We start from the raw sequence: 19,365 nt of genomic DNA, 5'->3' as shown, positions 1-19,365 counted from the left end.
ATTACTGAGGCCAAACTTATGGTTCACTATAAAGTTCTGGCCTTTATCAGATGCCAAGAAAGCTTTTATGAAGGGGAATGCCTGACAAAAGTTGTAAACAGATCACTAACTACAGCGTGCAAACGGATGAGGAAGTGGCTAAAGGCAGTGGACGGTGGTGGCAGAGTTCTCGCCTTCTGTGTGGGAGACCCAGGTTCAATTTCCAGCTAATGCACAACAGGTGAAGCCCATCTGTCAGTGGAGGCTTGTATGTTGGCTGAGATGTTCAACAAGTTTCAGCAAAACTTCCAGGCTAAGACAAAGAAGAAAGGCCTGGCAACCTACTTCCGAAAAACCAGCCAATGTAAACCCTACGGATCACAATGGTTCAATCCCTGCTGTGCATGGGCCGCCATGAATTAGGGCCCACGTGCCTGTAGCTAACAACAACAAAGTGAGGGTAGAGACTAGTTAGACTTTATGCTGTTCATGGTAACATGACAGTGCTTGGACCAAAACACTTATCACCTTTGAGTAAGACTTATGAGTTAATAATGCCTTGCGTATAAATAAAATTTGTTAGTATCTACATACACTTTTATTTGGAGAAGGAATTCCAATTAAATTCTTGGGGAAAAGGACTAGGACAATAGCCTGGAAAGACTTTCATTTTTTATTTTTTACTTTGTACCTTTCTGTACAGTGAGCTTTTCAAACAGCAAGTACATTATTTTGGTGTTTTTATGTCAACGAGGATTTATCAGACTGATGAGCATAATGGGTCATTTTTTTCTTCTGAATACTTCTGTTTAAAAAAACATCAATGGAATAGATAAATGCCTATACGGAGTACAAAGCGCGGAAAGCCCTCAGGATTAATCCCTTAGAAAGTCAACATGTAAAAGTGAACTCATGTTTTATATCTTTTGGGCTCTTAGATTTTTCAAGAGTATCAGAAATAACAGAATACTGGGGCGTGGCAATAAATTAATCTGTTTTTTGAAATATTTAATATCATCATTAAACTGTGTCGATACAATTTTAACCAACGCCAACTGGAAGCCCGAGCAGGAATTCACAGGAGAAACCATCTTTCAAACAACAAGGGTACTGAGGCAATGACCTTCTGCTCCAGCCACACCAATGGTGCCCGTCAGTCAGATTATCGAGTGTTCACCTGGTAAGAGAAAAACGTGTTTCAAAACCTATGAAGAAGTTTAAGGCAATCATCCGCATTTCCTCCATTTTACACGTTAACAAACAAACTGTGTAAATATGATCTGTTATCGCCTTTATGATTAGCAAACTAACAGTACTACTAATAATAAACTCCCCAAAAAGCATTTGCCTCTTTGAACTCAGAGGGATGCATGGTATTTACAGCCTATATAGACTTACCACATCATCAATCTTCAGAATGCTCCGGACAGTTTCAGTTGCCAGGGTCAGAGCACTGACTGAAACCAACAGAGGCTGAACCACCAGCTCCTCCAAAATGTTGGAAATTCCACCCTGTAAAGCACACATACAGCACTTTCAGTGTGACAGTAAAATCAACAACTATGTTGTCGCTAGCACTCCTCCGAAGACTTTCAAACCTAGCTGTCCCTTCGTCTAACTGCTTCAGAATAAGGTCTTCTACCAAGCTCTTCCTTACATTTGTAGGTTGTTATTTCAACCAAAATTTGGAAAAATTTAATTAATGCTGGATTCTTCCAATTCTAACTCCAAAACAAATATCCTGGCAAGATGAGATGATCAGAGCAGTTACTAGTAACAATTTGTAATGATTAAATTATTTCAGAACCCTAATTCTGAACCTGACCCAGTCTGGTCTACTCTTCTTTTACATCTTTGACATTCCCCACCTCTGCATGCTTACTGCCACTATCCCAGGTCCCTTTATCCCTGGGATTATGGCTGACGGCTGTAAAAGGCACCCCTACCTCCAGGCTTCCCTCCCGCATGACAATCTTCAGTGCCGCCCAACTACTGGGGGAAAAGCTTTGACTTGAAGTCCACTACATCACCAACATAAAACCTCTGCTCTACACAAGCTGAGTAACCCCTTGGTCCCTCTCACCTGTAAACTACTGCTTCCCCGTCTGAAATGCCCTCATCCCCTATCAGCCAAAGTGCCATCTTCATAAAGCTTTTTCTAACCAGACAACACCCTCTTTTGAGAGTTCCGTAGCATTCAAAAAATGTTAAGACTGACATTTTGTTTTTTCCATCATGTATTACCTGTCTCCTCTAATCCATCATTGATAAAAAAAGAGGTATTATACTGTCTAGTGTGTAAACCCACACAACTGCACTAGCTGGTGCCAAAAAGGCAGCAACGGTTTTAACAGGTGCATAGCATCTACTGTCTGCCAGGCACTACTCTAAGACTTTTCTACTTAGTAACATATTTAATCCTCACAACAGCCCTGTGAGGGAAATAGTAACTTTTTCCAACTCAGAAAACTGAAGCATAGATTACTTAAGCAACTCATTAAAAGTCACACAGCCAGTAAGTGGCAAAGTCAATGAACAAATAATACTTTCCACCATTTTCATTCTCACTCTATGGCATACATTAATTAATCTACAGGCCTTATACTTAAAGATTACTGTACTTTTATATTACAAAGCTTTTCATTCAAAACATGATTCTGAAGGTTTTAACATGCTTGTCATATTTATCAGTAAACCATTTTTGCGATAAAGACGAACTCACTACCTTCCGGACATTAATGCCTGTTGTCTTTTCCCCTTGAGCGTGCCGGTTTCTCAGCTCTGTGACTGTGGAAATGGGATTCAGGCCTGCATTTTCAGCCAGTGTAGAAGGAATGACTTCCATAGCATCTGCAAAAGCACGAACGCAGTAGGATTCCATGCCACTCAGAGTGCGTGAATACTCAGTTAACCGCAGGGCCAGCTCTATTTCTGGAGCACCACCACCTGCGATGAGGGCTCTGAAATTTACAAATATATATTTTAGCTTATTTTGTCCAACAGAAAACTATGTTTAATCATTTACCACTTAGGACCTAGAAAGAATAAAAATACAGGCGTTTTTTAAAAATAAATTTTGTGCAAGTATGTACAGCAAACACGGCACCAGTTCAACAATTTCTATGTGTACAGTTCAGTTACACGACTACATTCTTCAAATTGTGCAAATATTCTTGCTATCTTTTTCCAATTGCTTTACCACCATTAATGCAAACTCACTGTTTCGAATCTTCTCATCTAACCTTTCAAGTTACTGCTGTCAATCTGATCCCAAATAGGTAATTCTTTACAAAAACACAATGCTCATGGCAGGCTTTCTTTCATCATTAAGCTAAACTACTGTTTCGTTCAAAGATGACTTATAGTTTAAGGTTCGACAATTACTTCAGGACAATTATTTCATAAAGTCATCCAGCTTCAATGGCTCCAGAAATCTAGACGCCATAGAATTTGAAGTTCTGTTCCACAATTCTCCGCCCCCCCCATCATGACTCTGCTAAAGAATCTTTGACCAAAACATTACAAAAACACAGAAGTTTTAATGTTCAAAAGATAATTACCTCTTCTTTACTAAACAACGAAGAACACACAGGGCATCGTGAATGGAGCGCTCAGCTTCTTCGATTACCAATTTGTTAGAACCACGGACAACCATTGTAACCGTTTTCCCAGGGCTTGCACAGCCTGTAATCTTTAGCAAACAAACTCCAAGTTAGGTATTTAAAGTAAGGGTTAAAAAAAAAAAAAAAAAACCCAGGCAAATAAATGCCTAATTTTAAGTGTGGTTACCTTGAGCAGTTTGCCAGATCCATTTAAATTGACCTCCTCGGCGAGCTCGGCAGAACCCAACATGTCAGCAGTGAACTGGTCAATGTGAGCAACTGGCTTAGTTCCAATTGTCTGGGAAAAACGGTCAAGTTCACAAATGAAGACATTTAATTACTGAACATTTTCACACATACAAATGCTAAAGTTCATTACCTTACAAATGAATTCAATGTCTTCTCTTTCAATATCTTTAACCACCATAATCTTCATTTTGTTCAGGAAATGTAATGCAAGATCACTAAGGGCATCTCTAAAATACAAAATGATTATGTCAACGCTAGGCTAAAAAAAAATTTTTTTTGCTATTTTCTAAGTTTTAATTGTTTACTGTTAAGTGGCCAGTCACGTTATTTGTCAAGAAAAAAAGCTTTAAATACTAGTTTGCGAAATTTTCAAGCTCAAACTTAACAAATAAGATTTCCAATGGATATTAAAAAGGTACTCCTCCAAGGCCCTCTTTGCAGAACATTAAGGAGATAATTACCACCATTTAGAAACCACTCAATGACCTCACTAAAACTGTACTGATACTTCATGCCTTTACAACGAAGGCGGATTAAGTTCAGACTCCACAAATGGGTCCTTCCCTACAGAGGACCTGGAGTGATCCTAACAGTCCTATGAAACAGATGTATCCGCTTTACAGACGGGAAAACTGAGCTCTGCGAACAAGTCACTCAGAGTTATTCATTATTGTATCACTTGAGGACTAGAAAAAAGTCTTCTCTAACTCTTCCTCAAAGACTATGTAAAACAAGCACCCACAGTAGTTTTCTGGCACAACGTACGAATGGAGCAAAAAATACACTGAAAAAAAAGAAGTGAGAGCAGTTCAAACTTTGGAGAATTCTTCCAATTCCCTCAAAATGAGGTTCCAAATTCGAAGAAAAATGCCTTTTAGCTAGCTAATCAATTTTAGATCAATCTTACCTAGATTTTTTAAAAAAAAACAAGGCATTCCCTTTATTTGATAGTTAGGACCTGGGTCTAGAAAAATATATATTCCACATTTAAATTAGTACAATAGGGAAACGGAACCAACTTTAGAGGGTTTATCAGAATAAAACAATGTCCCAGTACAGATTCATTTCTAGACTTTTCATGGATTATCTATCTCAAATACTTCTTTAGAAAAAAAAAATCGCTAGAAGGATCCCAAAATCAATTATCATTAAAGGATGAACAAAATATCTTAAGTTTCACACCTTAGAATAGACTTCTGTATAAGGAGAACATTACATCCCGTTTTTTTTATTTGCTTCACTAAATTTAGAATGTAGGCTCTCTCTTCTCGCAGCACTCGGTCCATCTGGGCATAGTCAGAAACTACTATTTGATTATCCATCTGTTTAAAAAAATTTGAAATTGCATCATAGGAGTTTTTAAGTATAAAAGACTTTTTAAACAAAAACAAACCAAAAAAACCCATCGCGGTTGAGGCAATTTAAACACACAGCAACCCTACTGAACAGAGTAGAACTGTTCCACAGGGTTTCCAAGGATGTAATCTTTATGGAAGCAGACTGCCACGTCTTTTTCCTGTAGAGCAGTTGGTGGATTTCAACAGCTGAGTGCTTTAACCACGGTGCCACCAGGGCTCCCTAAATGAAAACACTATGTGTAAATTCAACCAAAACCATACCAAACAAGAAATTATATAGACATGCATAAAGAAAAGTCTGGAAAACTATATATACACTAAATATAACACTGGAATTCTTTTACTTTAAACCTCATGGACTGCTGTCACATTTTTTCTAAGTACATTTTTTATAATAAAAAAAAATAAAGTTATTCTACATCCTGAATATGTCAATCTTCTTCACACAAATATATGTATTACTGAAATTTAAGCTGCATCCTTTTTACTCTGCCTTGTTTATTAAAGCTGAAATGCGGAAAAGTGTCAAGGACAAGACCTATCAAACAGTATTTTCTACATGGGTTAATAAAACCCACTTTTGGGAAACAAGATACTAAACAGGAAACCTGTATGCTAGCACAATGTGAAAAGAGAGTAAATCTAAGTGAGATAAGACAGTCTACTCCTTTTAGAGAAATATACTTATGACTAACAAATATAAACATACCTTAAATTCTTCCAAGTGTGTATATTAAGTTGTTTTAAAGTTCTATTTATGCAAATTTAGAACAAAAGATCTGCATGTTACTGGAGGAAGGGGTGAAGGTTTCTGTTCTCAGAAAGCCCAAAATAATCTGAGAATGCCAACGACTAAGCCTTTAGACATCATCTGTTTTATTATTTTATACAGACCCCGAGTTGTTCTTTGTCTTCATTTTTAAAGAAAGTCAGTGAAGCTCAATTTCAATGAATGTCTACTTAAGGCTACTGATCTGTCACTTTGGAACCCAGCAATTTCTATCTTTATCTCAGTTTAATTCTTCTGAGATCTATGTTTTTTATCATTACTATCAGCATTCTCAGTTTTTGTAATAATAAACAAAAACCTGAGTTATTAGAAAGCTTAACGTATACACAGAGAACCAATTTCAGTTGGATTCTACTTACATCTGTTTTTGGAGCAGATAAGCAAAACTGGATAAGCCCAATCTTAGCCTTTTCAACTCTGGTTATGCTAGAATTTGCCACCTTCTGGGTGAGAACCAGCCCTTCCACCAACTCACAATCATCAATTGTTCCGCTAAAAAAAAAGGAATGAGGGGGTAGTTAATTGATAGTGGAAATCTCTGGGTGACAACCAGTCCTTCCACTAACTCACAACCATCAACTGTTGCACTGAAAAACAAAACAAAACATGGGGGGGTAGTTAAGTCAAACTGGAGATCTCTGGGTATGAAAGACTGCAAACAGATCAAAAAGCACCAGTCCAATACAACGTGCTTCAGTCTCACTCACGTGATTAGTGCCCCGTTCCCAGACCTTGTCAACATACCACTGCCCTACCATCATAAGGCCATAAATGCAAATTATGATAATCCCACGTGAGTGCAGTCTCTCATAAAACAAAACCAAAAAGAAGACACCTTTGTGATTTTCATTCAGTGTATTTTTCATTTAGCCATTTTTAGTAATCACTTATATTTACTTTGAAAATTAATTTCTATTAACAAAAGTTATCATCAAAGATCCTTACCCAAGTTTCTTAACTATTTTAATATCTCTAAGATCTACACTGTTAGCTGTGGCTGGGTCAATCACTCTCATCACTGCATTTACAGCCATTGGAGAAAGCAGGCTTGAATACTGAGAGACAACCTAGAAATATTAATAAAAAAATAAAGTCAGCGTTACAGATACTCAAAAATCTTCATCATTTGGGGGTGGGGAACACGAGAAAACATTCCATACGGTCTGCCCTTTTCACTTAGGCTGTGAGTCCCCAAAGGTGCAAAAAAATATGTATGCTTGTTTTTCTTTTATTAACAACATAGTTGGGACTGTTTGGATTACGTATAGTTTTATAGGAAAATGAATAAAACATCTAATTAACTTCATGCAGAGGTTTCTACCTAAAATGTATGAGCAGACAGCAATGTTACACACGCATTCTTAGTGTGGAGGAGCTGGTAAACAGTTGACAGCTAACATTCACTGAGCACTTACATGCTGGGCAGTAGTCTTAGCACTTCACATATATAAATCACTCAATCTTCAGGTGAAGAAATTCAAAGTTAAGTGGCGGAGCCAACAGTGAACCCAAGCAGTCTAGACTCTACAACCAGTGCTTGTAAAAGCACTATACTATACTGTCTATAGTAATTCTGCCGCTAATATTATCTTGCTCTACTTAACATTCAAAGAAAATTAAGGTATGGATTTAATGCTGATAAAAAGGGAAGAATCAGGGTGATGTTGTACATGACCGAAAACAGAAGGTGACACAAAAGTATATCATTGCCTTAAGTTTGGTAACTAAGAAAAGCAGCATAGATACTGGTTGAGAGATGGACAGTCCTATCCTCAGTTCAAATCCCAGCTCCAGCTCTTGTTAGTAGGCCTTGGATAAGTTATTTAACTTCTCTAGACTTGTCTTCCCATCTGTAAAATGGATGCAACTACTAATCTGAGAGCCTTAAAAGACATAATAAATGTAAACAACTTAACACAATGCTTGGCACATGAAGTATTCAATAAAACGAGCTATACTGCCAGAGATTCTATGGCAGTCTTTACGATTTGAGAGATGGACAGGTTTCTAACAGGCAATTTAAAGTACAGGCAAGACCCAGCTTTATTAACACAACCTCTTTCGTTGTTAGCTAGCCTTATTATTAAAATTATTAAACCAATTCAGTTATACAATATACCTGAGTTATCTAGTCACTTCTGTGAATTCACATTTACACATCATTTCACATCAAGAATCATGTCATAAGGCCACAGCTCTTAATACACCTTCAACTGCCCCTGGACAAGGATTCCTTGGTGCTTGTCTCACCTTTGAATTTAAGGAAGTGGTTGCACTGTTTAACAACGTTTCTCTGTCACTGAGTTCCACAGGTCGAGACATGTCAGTCAAGATCTCAATACCCTTTTCCAAAGCCTTCTGGAATGACTCCGAAATGATGGTTGGATGGATCCCTATCAGGTCAAAGTCTAGTTATTCAATTGTAACAGATAAACTACATGTTTTCTATTCATGAAATTTCAAGAGTCACAAATATGTAACTATTCTTAACTGCAAATTCATTTATGATTCAGCTTTAAGTGTAATGGTTTGAATAACATTAACTGCTAATTATGGCTAATAGTTAAAAAAAAAAAAAAAAACCCGTTGTTGTCAATTCCGACTCATAGCGACCCTTTAAGATGTAGTACAACTGCCCCATAGGGTTTCCAAGGAGTGGCTGGTGGATTGGAACTGCCGACCTTCTGGTTAGCAGCTGTAGCTCTTAACCACTGTGCTACCAGGACTCCATGGCTAACACAGGCCCAATTTATTTCCATTTGAAACAGATCAATGACACACTCATGGGACCTTACGCTTTTCAAATGCCATAAATCTACATAAGTAGAAAGCAGGTAGTGCTGGAGCCACTACTGAGAGTAAGCGGTATATACCAAAACGAGAACCCTATTCTCTCTCAAATTGCCTTTCTCCCTTAGAGCCACCACTGGTTTCTGAAAAGCAAAATGTTCAAGGAAAAGTCTACCAAGTTTCATTCAAAAGAAGCCTGACAAATCGGAAGGGCAAAGAAAAACTCTTTTAAGTCATATTATACATACAACAAAAATTAAAAATTTCTGCTAAGGATTATTTATTGTAAATTAACCTTAAATCTATTACTAAAGAATGATTTCACTATTCCTAAAGTTTTTTAAAAAGCTTTTTTGCCCTTATTCAGTAATAAAGCACGCCCCACGTCCTGCTCACCTTTCTGAAGCAGCTTAGTACAGGAATCCAAGAGTGAGCCAGCGATGATGACCACAGATGTGGTGCCATCTCCTGCTTCTATATCTTGAGCCTTAGACAGCTCCACCAGCTAAGTGAGCAGAACATGCCAAGTTACGAATGAGAAACGTGGGTTTTCAACAGAATCTAATTCTCTCATCACATCAACAGCCTCACATCAGTGTCACAAACTCGACTTGATTATTACCAACACCTTAAATTTAAGAATTCTCGACTTTCGCTTTGTTGTCCACCTTGGGTTTCGTTTAAAACGATGACTAGTGTATTTGTGGCACACACAATTCTACTTATATCTTCTCTCTCTAAGGGACTATATCACGGTACCTGGCTCAGACTATGGCATGTACATTCTCTTTCAGCTACTCAAAGTTCCTCGTAGAAAGCAAATGCTGTACTACAGGTGCACCTTGAAGATCTGGAAGCGCATAAAACGGGGCATCCCACAGGAGCCCTTTCTAAGTTTACCTGAACTACCTTCTGTGAACATCATGGGATCTATTTTGAAAGTAATCTTTATAAAATAAAATAGGCTTTTTAAAAATAGGAATTTCTTTCTATAGCATTTGTTCTTGCTGATATTTGTTTTTGGTTACTTCCTGCTTGACACCAGAATCATCATCACCCTCAGCTAAATCAGTAATTGTTTTTTCCTAATAAACATCAGTCTAAGTTTAGACAATTTATTTTGCACAAGATTCAAATTGTTTGGATTACTTCTAACAGCCCACCAAAATAACCATCTGTACTACAGAAGCAGCATTTCACATTTATAGCTCCTCTTCCCCTAACCATACAGCACGTTCCCGGGGATGAGGACGAGGCGGTTCACGTTTTATTATCACCTCATACTGAGAGCGCACTGCTCGGCACACAATGCATCCTAAAAATACTCCTGCTTAGCATAAAGAGAAAAAAATTTCATCATGCTTGAATAATATCATGTGATCAGATAAATCTAACAGCTTACCAAATAATAAACAATATACTTTTTCTAAAACCTCATCTAAAATTACACTTACCATTCTGGCTGCTGGATGTAACACCTGCATTTGTTTCAGAATGGTGGCTCCATCGTTTGTAATAGTCACATCACCTTTTCCATCTTGAATCTGGAAATTTTTTAAAGTTATATTTCAAAATTTGGGGGTTTTTAACTCAGCATTAATGTGGCATCCAAAAAGCGCTACTAAGTTTTAGTATTTTTTTTTAATTTTTAATTGTACTTTAGATGAAGGTTTACAGAACAAACTAATTTCTCAGTAAACAGTACACACATTGTTCTATGACACTGGTTAACAACCCCACATGTCAACATTCTCCCTTCTCAACCTTGGCTTCCCCATTACCAGCTTTCCTGTTCTCTCCTGCCTCCTAGTCCTTGCCCCTGGGCTGGTGCACCCCTTTAGTCTCATTTTGTTTTATGGGCCTGTCCAATCTGGCTGAAGAGTGAACCTCAGGAGTGACTTCATTATTGAGCTGAAAGGGTGTCCTCCGGGGGCCATAGTCTCAGGGTTTCTCCAGCCTCTGTCATTTAACAGCCCAATTTTACAAATGGCTCCATTACATGGTACTTAAGAGCAAAGAAATCTGTTGTGGCAACCAATGAAGGTATACTATAAAGAATCGCTATTCTTCCTGGTTTCATCATAATCAGAAACCCAATTTTTCCCACGGATCTCCGGAAGCACAGCACAATGTAACGTGGTGAACACAATTCTTACAGTCAACACAGTAACCTATCTTATAATATACTCAACACAGGGCAACAGCATGACTGGCAAAAATAGATTTTAGAATACAGACACACTTTGGAGTACTGCAGGTTCAGTTCCAGGCCACTACAATAAAGCAAATATCGCAGTAAGTCATACAAATTTTTTGGTTTCCCAGTGCATATAAAAGTCATGTTCACGCTATACTGTAGTTGATGAGAAAATGCAGTGGTTAAGTGCTATGGCTGCTAACCAGTTCAAAACTACCATGCACTCCTTGGAAACTGTATGGGGCAGCTCTACTGTCCTACAGGGTCGCTATGAGTAGGAACTGACTCCATGGTAACGAATTTGGTTTGGTTCGGGTAGTCTATGAGGAACCCTGATGACACAGCAGTTAAAAGCTAAAAAAAAAAAAAAAAAAGCTCTGCTTCTAACCAAAAGGGCAGCAGTTCGAATCCATCAGCCACTCCCTGGAAACCTTATGGGGCAGTTCTACTCTGTCCTGTAGGGTCGCTGAGTTAGAATGGACTCAATGGCAATGGGTTTGGTTGTTTTTCAGCTGTCTAAAAGTGTGCGATAGTACTACATCTAAAATATGCACATACTTTAATTAAAAAATACTTCACTGCTAAAAAATGGTAACGATCACCTGAGGCTTCAGTGAGCTGTAATCCTTTTGCTCATGGAGGGTCTTGCCTCCACATTGATAACTGCTGACTAATCAGGACGGTGGCTGCTGAACGTTGGGGTGGCTGTGGCAGTTTCATAAAATAAGACAACGACGAGGTTTGCTGACATCAATTGACTCTTCACTTAAGATTTCTCTGTTGCACGCAATGTTTGATAGCATTTAACCCACAGCAGAACTTCTTTCAAAATTGGGGTCAATCATCTCAAACCCTGCCACTGCTTAAATAAGTAAGTTTATGTAATGTCCTAAATTCTCTGTTATTTCAACAATGTTCACAGCATCTTCACCAGTAGATTCCACCTCAAGACACCACTTTCTTTGCTCATCTATAAGAAGCAACTTCTCATCCGCTAAGTTTTATCATGAGATTGCAGCCATTCAGTCACAAATTCAGGTTCCACTTCTAATTCTAGTTCTCTTGCTATTTCCACCACATCTGCAGTTACTTCCACCATTGATGTCTTGAACCCCTCAAAGTCATCCATGAGGGCTGGAATCAGCTTTTTCCCAACTCCTGTTAATGTTGATATTTTGACCACCTCCCACAAATCTGAATGTTCTTAACGGCATCTAGAATGGTGAATGCTTTCCAGAAGGTTCTCAATTTACTTTGCCCAGATTCATGAGAGGAATCACTACCCATGGCAGCTATAGCCTTATAAAACGTATTCCTTAAATAACGAGACTTGAAAGTTGAAATTAGTCCTTGATCCATGGGCTGCAGAATAGATGTTGTATTAGCAGGTATGAAGACATTGATTTCCTTCTACATCTCCATCAGATCTTGGATGACCACACACATCGTCAATGAACAGTAATATTCTGAAAGGAATCTTTTTTTCTGAGCAGTAGTGGGCTTAAAGTATTCAGTAAGCCATGTTGTAAATAGGTGTGTATTATCCAGGCTTTGTTGTTCCATTTATAGAGCACAGGCAGAGCAGATTTAGCATAATTCTTAAGAGCTCTAGGATTTTCAAAATGGTAAATTAGCACTGGCTTCAACATTAAGAGTCACCAGCTACATTAACTCCTTACAAGAGAGTCTGCCTGACCTTTGAAGCCAGGCACTGACTTCTCTCCAGCTATGAAAGTCCTAGATGGCATCTTATTCCAACAAAAAGCTGTCTCCGCTCCACTGAAAATCTGTTGTTTAGTGTAGCCACCTTTGCCAGACTGTCTGGACAACCTGCTGCTTCACCTGGCATTTCTTTGTCATGGGGACAGCTTCCTTCTTAAACCTCACGAACCAACCTTTGTTATTTTCAAACTTCTGCAGCTTCCTCATCTCTCTCAGCCTTCACAGAACTGAAGAGAGTTAGGGCCTTGCTCTGGATTAGGCTTTGGCTTAAGGGAATGTCGTGGCTGGTTTGATGTTCTATCCAGACCACTAAAGCTTTCTCCACATCAGCAAAAAGGCTGTTTTACTTTCTTATCATTCATGTGTTCACTGGATTAGCACCTTTAATTTCCTTCAAGAACTTTTGCTTTGCATTCACAACTTGGCTAGCTGCTTGGCACAAGAGCCCTAGCTTTCAGCCTGTCTCAGCTTTTGACATGTCTTCCTTACCAAACTTAATCATTTCTAGCTTTTAATTTAAAGGAAGAGAAGTACATCTCTTTCTTAGAGACCACCGTAGGGTTATTAATTGGCCTAACTTCAGTATTGTTTTGTCTCAGAGAATAGGGAGGCCTGAGGAGGGAGACAGCAGGTGGGTGGAGCAGTCAGAACACACACATTTATTAAGTTCGCTGTCTTATATGGATGCGGTTTGTGGTACCCCAAAATAATTACAATAGTAACATCGAAGATCACCGTTCACCATAACAGATATAATACTAATGAAAAAGTTTGAAATATTTTGAGAATTACCAAAATGTGACAAACACAAAGTGAGCACATGCTGTTGGAAAAATGAAGCCAATAGACTTGCTTGACACAGAGTTGCCACAAACCTTCAATTTGTAAAAATCAAACAAACAAAAACGCAGTTATCTGCAAAGGGCAGTAAAAAACAAGGTATGCCTGTATCCAGAGAGAAGAGTGATTTGTGTATCTTCCAAGAATACTCCATACTGCTTTCTTTAGTTTTAGGTATTAACTAGCACTGAATTTGATGGTATATTACTCAAAAGTTACTGGAATGCATCTGTTTTACGGTGTCAGTCAACCAAGCTAAAAGTAGAGCTGAAATCCCACAGGTCTATGTCAGGTAAGAGTTGCAATAATAAGGAATGCAGAACTCCAGCCCCGACAACCTAGCCTTACTATACTGTGGACCTACCTACACAACAGACACCTGTTTTTCTATATGCACTCTAATTGTCCTACGAAGTATTAAACAAACAAAATATGAATTATAGTTAAGACCTGCCCTCCACAAAGTTCTCTCGCACTCTTCTAAACACTTAAGTACCTAACCATTTTGACTTTTAAACAGCACATCTTATCCTTCCATCAAGATCTTGTAATGCACTTAGTAGCGTTCAGTAAATACCAAGTAATTCAGCTTTTTACCATTTTATCCATTCCTTTTGGTCCAAGACTTGTTCTAATAGCATCAGCAACAGCTGTAAACAGAAGGAAAAAAAAAATCAGTACTCTTTAAAGAGTATTTCTCCTCTCGATAATTTTGTCCTTACTAGGATATGAAGTACAACAGTTCACTATCTCCACTAATATCTACTAGAAACAGAACAATTTTATTTTTTTTATTTCTTAACTCTAAAGTATCACTTTCATTTATTTATTTTACTCCTTTTAAATGTATAACACTTTACCTTTTTGTTTTTAAAACCACTATACACAGTACTTATGCTCTGCCTATGGCATAACAAATTGAGGGTTTACCTAATCTCCCTAAAGTATTAAAACGGTGCATCCAGTTACCAGCTCTGATTATTGAGGACTGCATTATTTTCTCCATTCCTGAAAACTGAACAAGCAGCAACAGGGCAGGCTAGACTGACATGTTATATAATTCACTTATTTGTTTACACTGTCTCCAACTAGAATGTCACAAGGCAAAGTCTTTTGTTCTATTCATTAATGTGGTCCTAGCACCTCGTATACAGAAGACCAACAGTAAAATTTAACATTAGCACTTCCAAGAGAGGAAAGAGTAGTGGTAAAACCCCTAAGGATGCTATAGAGCAAGACACCCTTTGACAAAAACAATAAACCCCAAAACCAAAACCCCCAAATCATAGCTTTTAGTCACTGTCAATACATCGTCAAATACCTATTACTTGCCCATGAGAATACTTTCATTTTATCATATACTTACGGTTATTTCCCAAGAGAAACTGCAATTGATGAACCTTTTCTAAGTCCAGGACAAATGATTAAATTTCTCTTTTCTCATATACCATTTCAGTCCACATACACGTGGCAGAGATGTTTATATATCTCACAACTACCATAATGCTTTCCCCATACCATGTGAATAATACATAATATCTTCCAGAAAAATATTCAGTATAATATCATAGATATATTCTACAATTATTTCATAACTTTGGGCTGCTATTCCTAATTTTCCAGTCAACATTACACTTTTAGATGAGTTTTGTAGATCCACATGACCATGATTCTACAAGCTGACCAACTCACTTTAAAAATGTCCTTATCTCTGGTGAGGTGAAGACTCCAGGACACACACTGTCCTCTTGTGTTTGTTTCACATCACTGACAAATGATACTATCATCCCTATTTTAAAATAACACTGAAATAAAAAACTAGCTCTCTGAATTAAACTAAAGATGTCCCTGCAGCAGCTTTTCCAGTTTGTAACCGTTTTGTCTGACTTGGAAAAACTGGTGCCTCTTTGCATCCTGACCTCTCCTCAATTAAGATATAAGGTCAGGTCCTTTGATAACTACCGTTGGCCTTTCCTTCCTATGCTCGTTTGAATTTTCTGTACACTGCTGTTTCAAAGACTACTGAAGCAAATCTCCCATTTTATATCTCCCTTGTTAAAAATCTACCATGATACTCTATAGTTCTCTTGGCCCTACAAATGGTCCCCAGAATTTCTTTTAACAGCATCTTTCTAATCCAGGAAGTCTAACCTTATGTTCACCTATGCCCGTTAGACAAACATCTACCAAATCTTCACTTCTAGGTATATTCTCACCTGAACTTTCCAATGTCTCAGTTTGTCCACCTGGCCAATCTGACATCTCCAACACATCATGCCCAAATCAGAACTTATTTACACCATCCTTCCTCCTTTGTCACCTGGGTTGATGACCTTTCAAAGCTGTACTTTATATGTTGTTTTAACTAGTTGTCCTTGAGTCAATTCCGACCCAACCCCATGTGTGCAGAGTAGAGTGGCTCCATAAGGTTTCCAAGGAGCCCTGGTGGCTAGGTGGTTAAAGCGCCCAGATGCTAACCAAAAAGTCAGCAGGTTGACACCACCAGCCGCTCTGCAAGAATAAGATGTGGCAGCCTGCTTCTGTGAAGATTACAACCTTAGAGTAAGGCAGTTCTGCTCTGTCCTATAGGGTCACTATAAGTCGGAATCAACTCAACAGGAGTGGGTGGGACCTTTGGAAAGCAGATGGCCTCGTCTAACTTCCAAGGAGCCTCTGGATGGGTATGAATCGCCAACCTTTCAGTTAGAGGTCCAGCATTCAAAGTATTAACCGCTTACCCCATCCCATGGTTCTTTATATACTTTTACTCATTCAATCCTCAAAACAACCCTACAAATTGACTATTACCTCATTATACCAAAGAACAATCTAAAACTTGGGAAACTAACCAAGCGATTTCCAGGACACCAGGGCGTTCAAGATCCGGCCCTAACCTACCTTTCTAATCTCACCTCTCACTCCTTCATGCACCTCATTCTCCAACCTAAATGAAATACTGTCTCAAAACACACCCTGGACAAGATCTCTAACCCTTTGTTCTCACTTTTCCTTCTTGACTCCCTCATCTCATGCTCCACTTCTCTTAATCCTCACCACTCTAAAAAGCAAGTATTTTCCTCAATTTTACAGATAAGAAGACCTTGATTCGGAGATTGGACGGTTAAAGGCCAGAAACCTACGAAGCAATGGAAGCGAACACTGAAACGCAGGTCTTAAGACGACCGACAAGTTCCCCCACCCCAGTACAGTGGGCCCCGCCCAATTAAGATGCGGCAGAATTTACCCTAATTCTCAACACTTATGCCCTGGGAAGCTTATTTAAACGGTATTATCAAGAACAAGAGCTAAACAACGTTGTGCAAACAACATTCTCCCAGCGGATCCAACAAGCAGATAAAAATCAGCTCTTAATTGTCAGACCCCAAGGGACCGGTGTGCACAGGCCTCGACGTTTTAGACCGAACTGCTTTTCTGCCCTAATATGATAAATGAAGCACAGGATAAAAAACGATACACTAGAAAACCCAGAATGCGGCAAGTCCAAAAGCCCTCCATACTCGCGATCGGGAATCATTAGGGGGAAACACAGCCCTCCTCGAGACTTCTACTGGGAGAACAAGGAGATCGCTTGCAGGAACAGAACACGGCCCATGCCCGCTCGAGGAGCCGCGGTGAGAGCGCAGAGCTGGACTCCGCGGAGCAGAGGCTCAGGTCCCGGGGGCGATACCTTTGGCTGCGGAGATGTTGCTGAAGCGGATCTGGGCCGGCTTGTCGCGGTCCTGATAAGCGCCTTTTCCGCGGCCGCCGGAATTCCCGGCGGGCGCCCCGCTCCGGGGGACTACGTTCTCCGGCATGGCAACCTTGGCTGGCTCTGTGCAGGGTCGGGAAGGACGGATGGACGCGGATCCGGGCTGTTCCCGGAGTAACGGAACGTACCCGTCGCAACCACGAACCTTCCAGAAAGCGGCGCCGGCGGGCGAGGGGGCCTGCCTGGCTGCGCGGCGCCGGCGTGACGTCAGAGGCTGCCTGCCGCGCGCCGGGCGAGCTGTTGCACGCTGGGAGCTCCGGGCTTAGGGGGTGTTAGTCCTGGGCGCTGGGGACGAGGGGTGTGGGTGGGTGCAGCCTAGCGCGAGGCAGAAGTGATAGCCCCGGATTTTAAAGGCGAGCGTTGGGGACACCCACATCTCCCCCCCCGCCTCCTCGGCCTTGAGGTCCCCTCGGTTAACTCGGGCGCCGCCTGGCGGCGAGGTTGAGGTCCCGTGCGCGCGGAAACCTGAGCTCTGTTTTCAAAGGGAGCCGGAAGAGGAAGTTAGGCTGGCCGGATGCTCCGCTTTCACGGTTCTGCTTGGCTGCCTCTTATTCGATACTGAGTGGCAGTTAGAGGTTTAAGCACATTCTGGTTAAATAGGGGAGAAAAAGTCACGGAGCTATTGACTGGCTGCGAAATCTACTGCCTAGTTATAGAGCCATCTCGTTTTACACTCGTTTCTTCTACGTAATATGGTCCCTGGCTCTTAGGGATCCTAAGAATTATAATAACGAACGGTTATTTAGTACAATTATGTACTAAGCCCAGTTCTAAGCCCTTTACATGTTTTATCTCATTTAATCCTCACAATCTTATGAAATAGATGCCTTTATCTTTAGCAGGGAAACCTCGGTGGCCTAGTGGTTAAGTACTATGGCTGCTAACCAAAGGGTAGGCACTTGGAATCCGGCAGGCGCTCCTTGGAAACTCTGTGGGCCAGCTCTACTCCGTCCTATAGGGTCGCTATGAGTCGGAATCCACTCCACGGCCCTGGGTTTGGTTTTTTGGTTTTATTTTTAGCAGATGAAAGTGAAGCACAGAAAGGGAATTGAAACTCAAGGTAAACCAGTAAGTAGCTGGAAGCAGTATTTTAATCCAGAATTGTGACTTCAGAGGCCATGGGCTAGACTGCTGGGCTGCCGTCCTACTCTATTGCCTCCTGCCTAGAGAATAACGAAGTTTATGCAGGGGAGGTTCATTCAATATTCGTTTACAAATCATTGTTGAGTGCCATAAAGTACCTTGATGCCTGTGGTAGGGTTGTTCAAAGTCTTAATCCTGTGATCATGAGCCGCTTTTACACTGCATTCCGGATAGAAGCACTGGAGAATAGAGGTTCTCAGGTGCTCTAGAAGAATTGGCGCCTTTGAATTATGGTGTAGTCAAAGAATATTGAATATACCACAAGCTGCCAAAAGAACGAACCAATGTGTCTTGCAAGAAGTACAGCCAGAATGCTCCTTAGAAAGGAGGATGGTGGGACTTCCTCACATACTTTGGACATGTTATCAGGAGGGATCAATCCCTGGAGAAGGACATCATGCTTGGTAAAGCACAGGGTCACTGAAAAAAGGGAAGACCCTCAGAGAAATGGATTGACATAGGGGCTGCAACAATGGGCTCAAGCAGAACACGGTTGTGAGGATGGCGTAGGACTGGGCAGTGTGTTGTTCTGTTGTATGTAGGGTCACTATGAGTTGGAACCAACTCAACTGGACCTAACAACAACAGGTGCTCTGTGATCCATAAGCCTCTGGGGCAGTCTTCTCTTCAAGGGACCACATTACTTCTTAAAAGAAAGGAAAACAACCATTGTCATGGAGTCCATTCTAACTCATAGTGACCCTATAGGACAGAGTAGAACGCTCATAAAGCTTCCAAGGCTGTAATCTTTATGGAAGCAGACTGCACGCTTTTCTCCCTTGGAGTGGCTGGTAGGGTTGAACCATGGACCTTTCCATTAGCAGTCAAGCTGCTTAGCTACTGTGCCACAGGGCTCCTTAGATTCTTCCACGTTGCATGTAAATACTCCAGTTATTTTAGATAATTGGTGTAGTATGATGGAAACA

The 19,365-nt window shown here is 40.1% G+C and overlaps 1 protein-coding gene across 1 annotated transcript; it reads right to left on the bottom strand.

Annotated features, from left to right (window-relative positions):
• Nucleotides 1-639: 639 nt before the first annotated feature.
• CCT4 (chaperonin containing TCP1 subunit 4) lies at nt 640-17,479 on the bottom strand. The gene is made up of 14 exons (XM_003417600.4): nt 17,216-17,479; nt 14,125-14,177; nt 10,223-10,312; nt 9,165-9,273; nt 8,229-8,371; nt 6,924-7,045; nt 6,338-6,470; nt 5,013-5,152; nt 3,961-4,057; nt 3,769-3,879; nt 3,540-3,670; nt 2,705-2,939; nt 1,378-1,491; nt 640-1,156 (listed from the first exon to the last, which is right to left on the bottom strand). Exons 1-14 carry the CDS (start codon nt 17,340-17,342, stop codon nt 1,142-1,144), a joined length of 1,620 nt encoding a protein of 539 aa, XP_003417648.1. The 5' UTR covers nt 17,343-17,479; the 3' UTR covers nt 640-1,141.
• Between the last annotated feature and the right edge of the window lie 1,886 nt (nt 17,480-19,365).

The sequence above is a fragment of the Loxodonta africana genome, chromosome 26, assembly GCF_030014295.1.
Source record: "Loxodonta africana isolate mLoxAfr1 chromosome 26, mLoxAfr1.hap2, whole genome shotgun sequence".
Taxonomy (NCBI): Eukaryota; Metazoa; Chordata; class Mammalia; order Proboscidea; family Elephantidae; genus Loxodonta; species Loxodonta africana.
The sequence above is the reverse complement of the archived record's forward strand: the minus strand, read 5'-3'. Positions and strand labels throughout refer to the sequence as shown.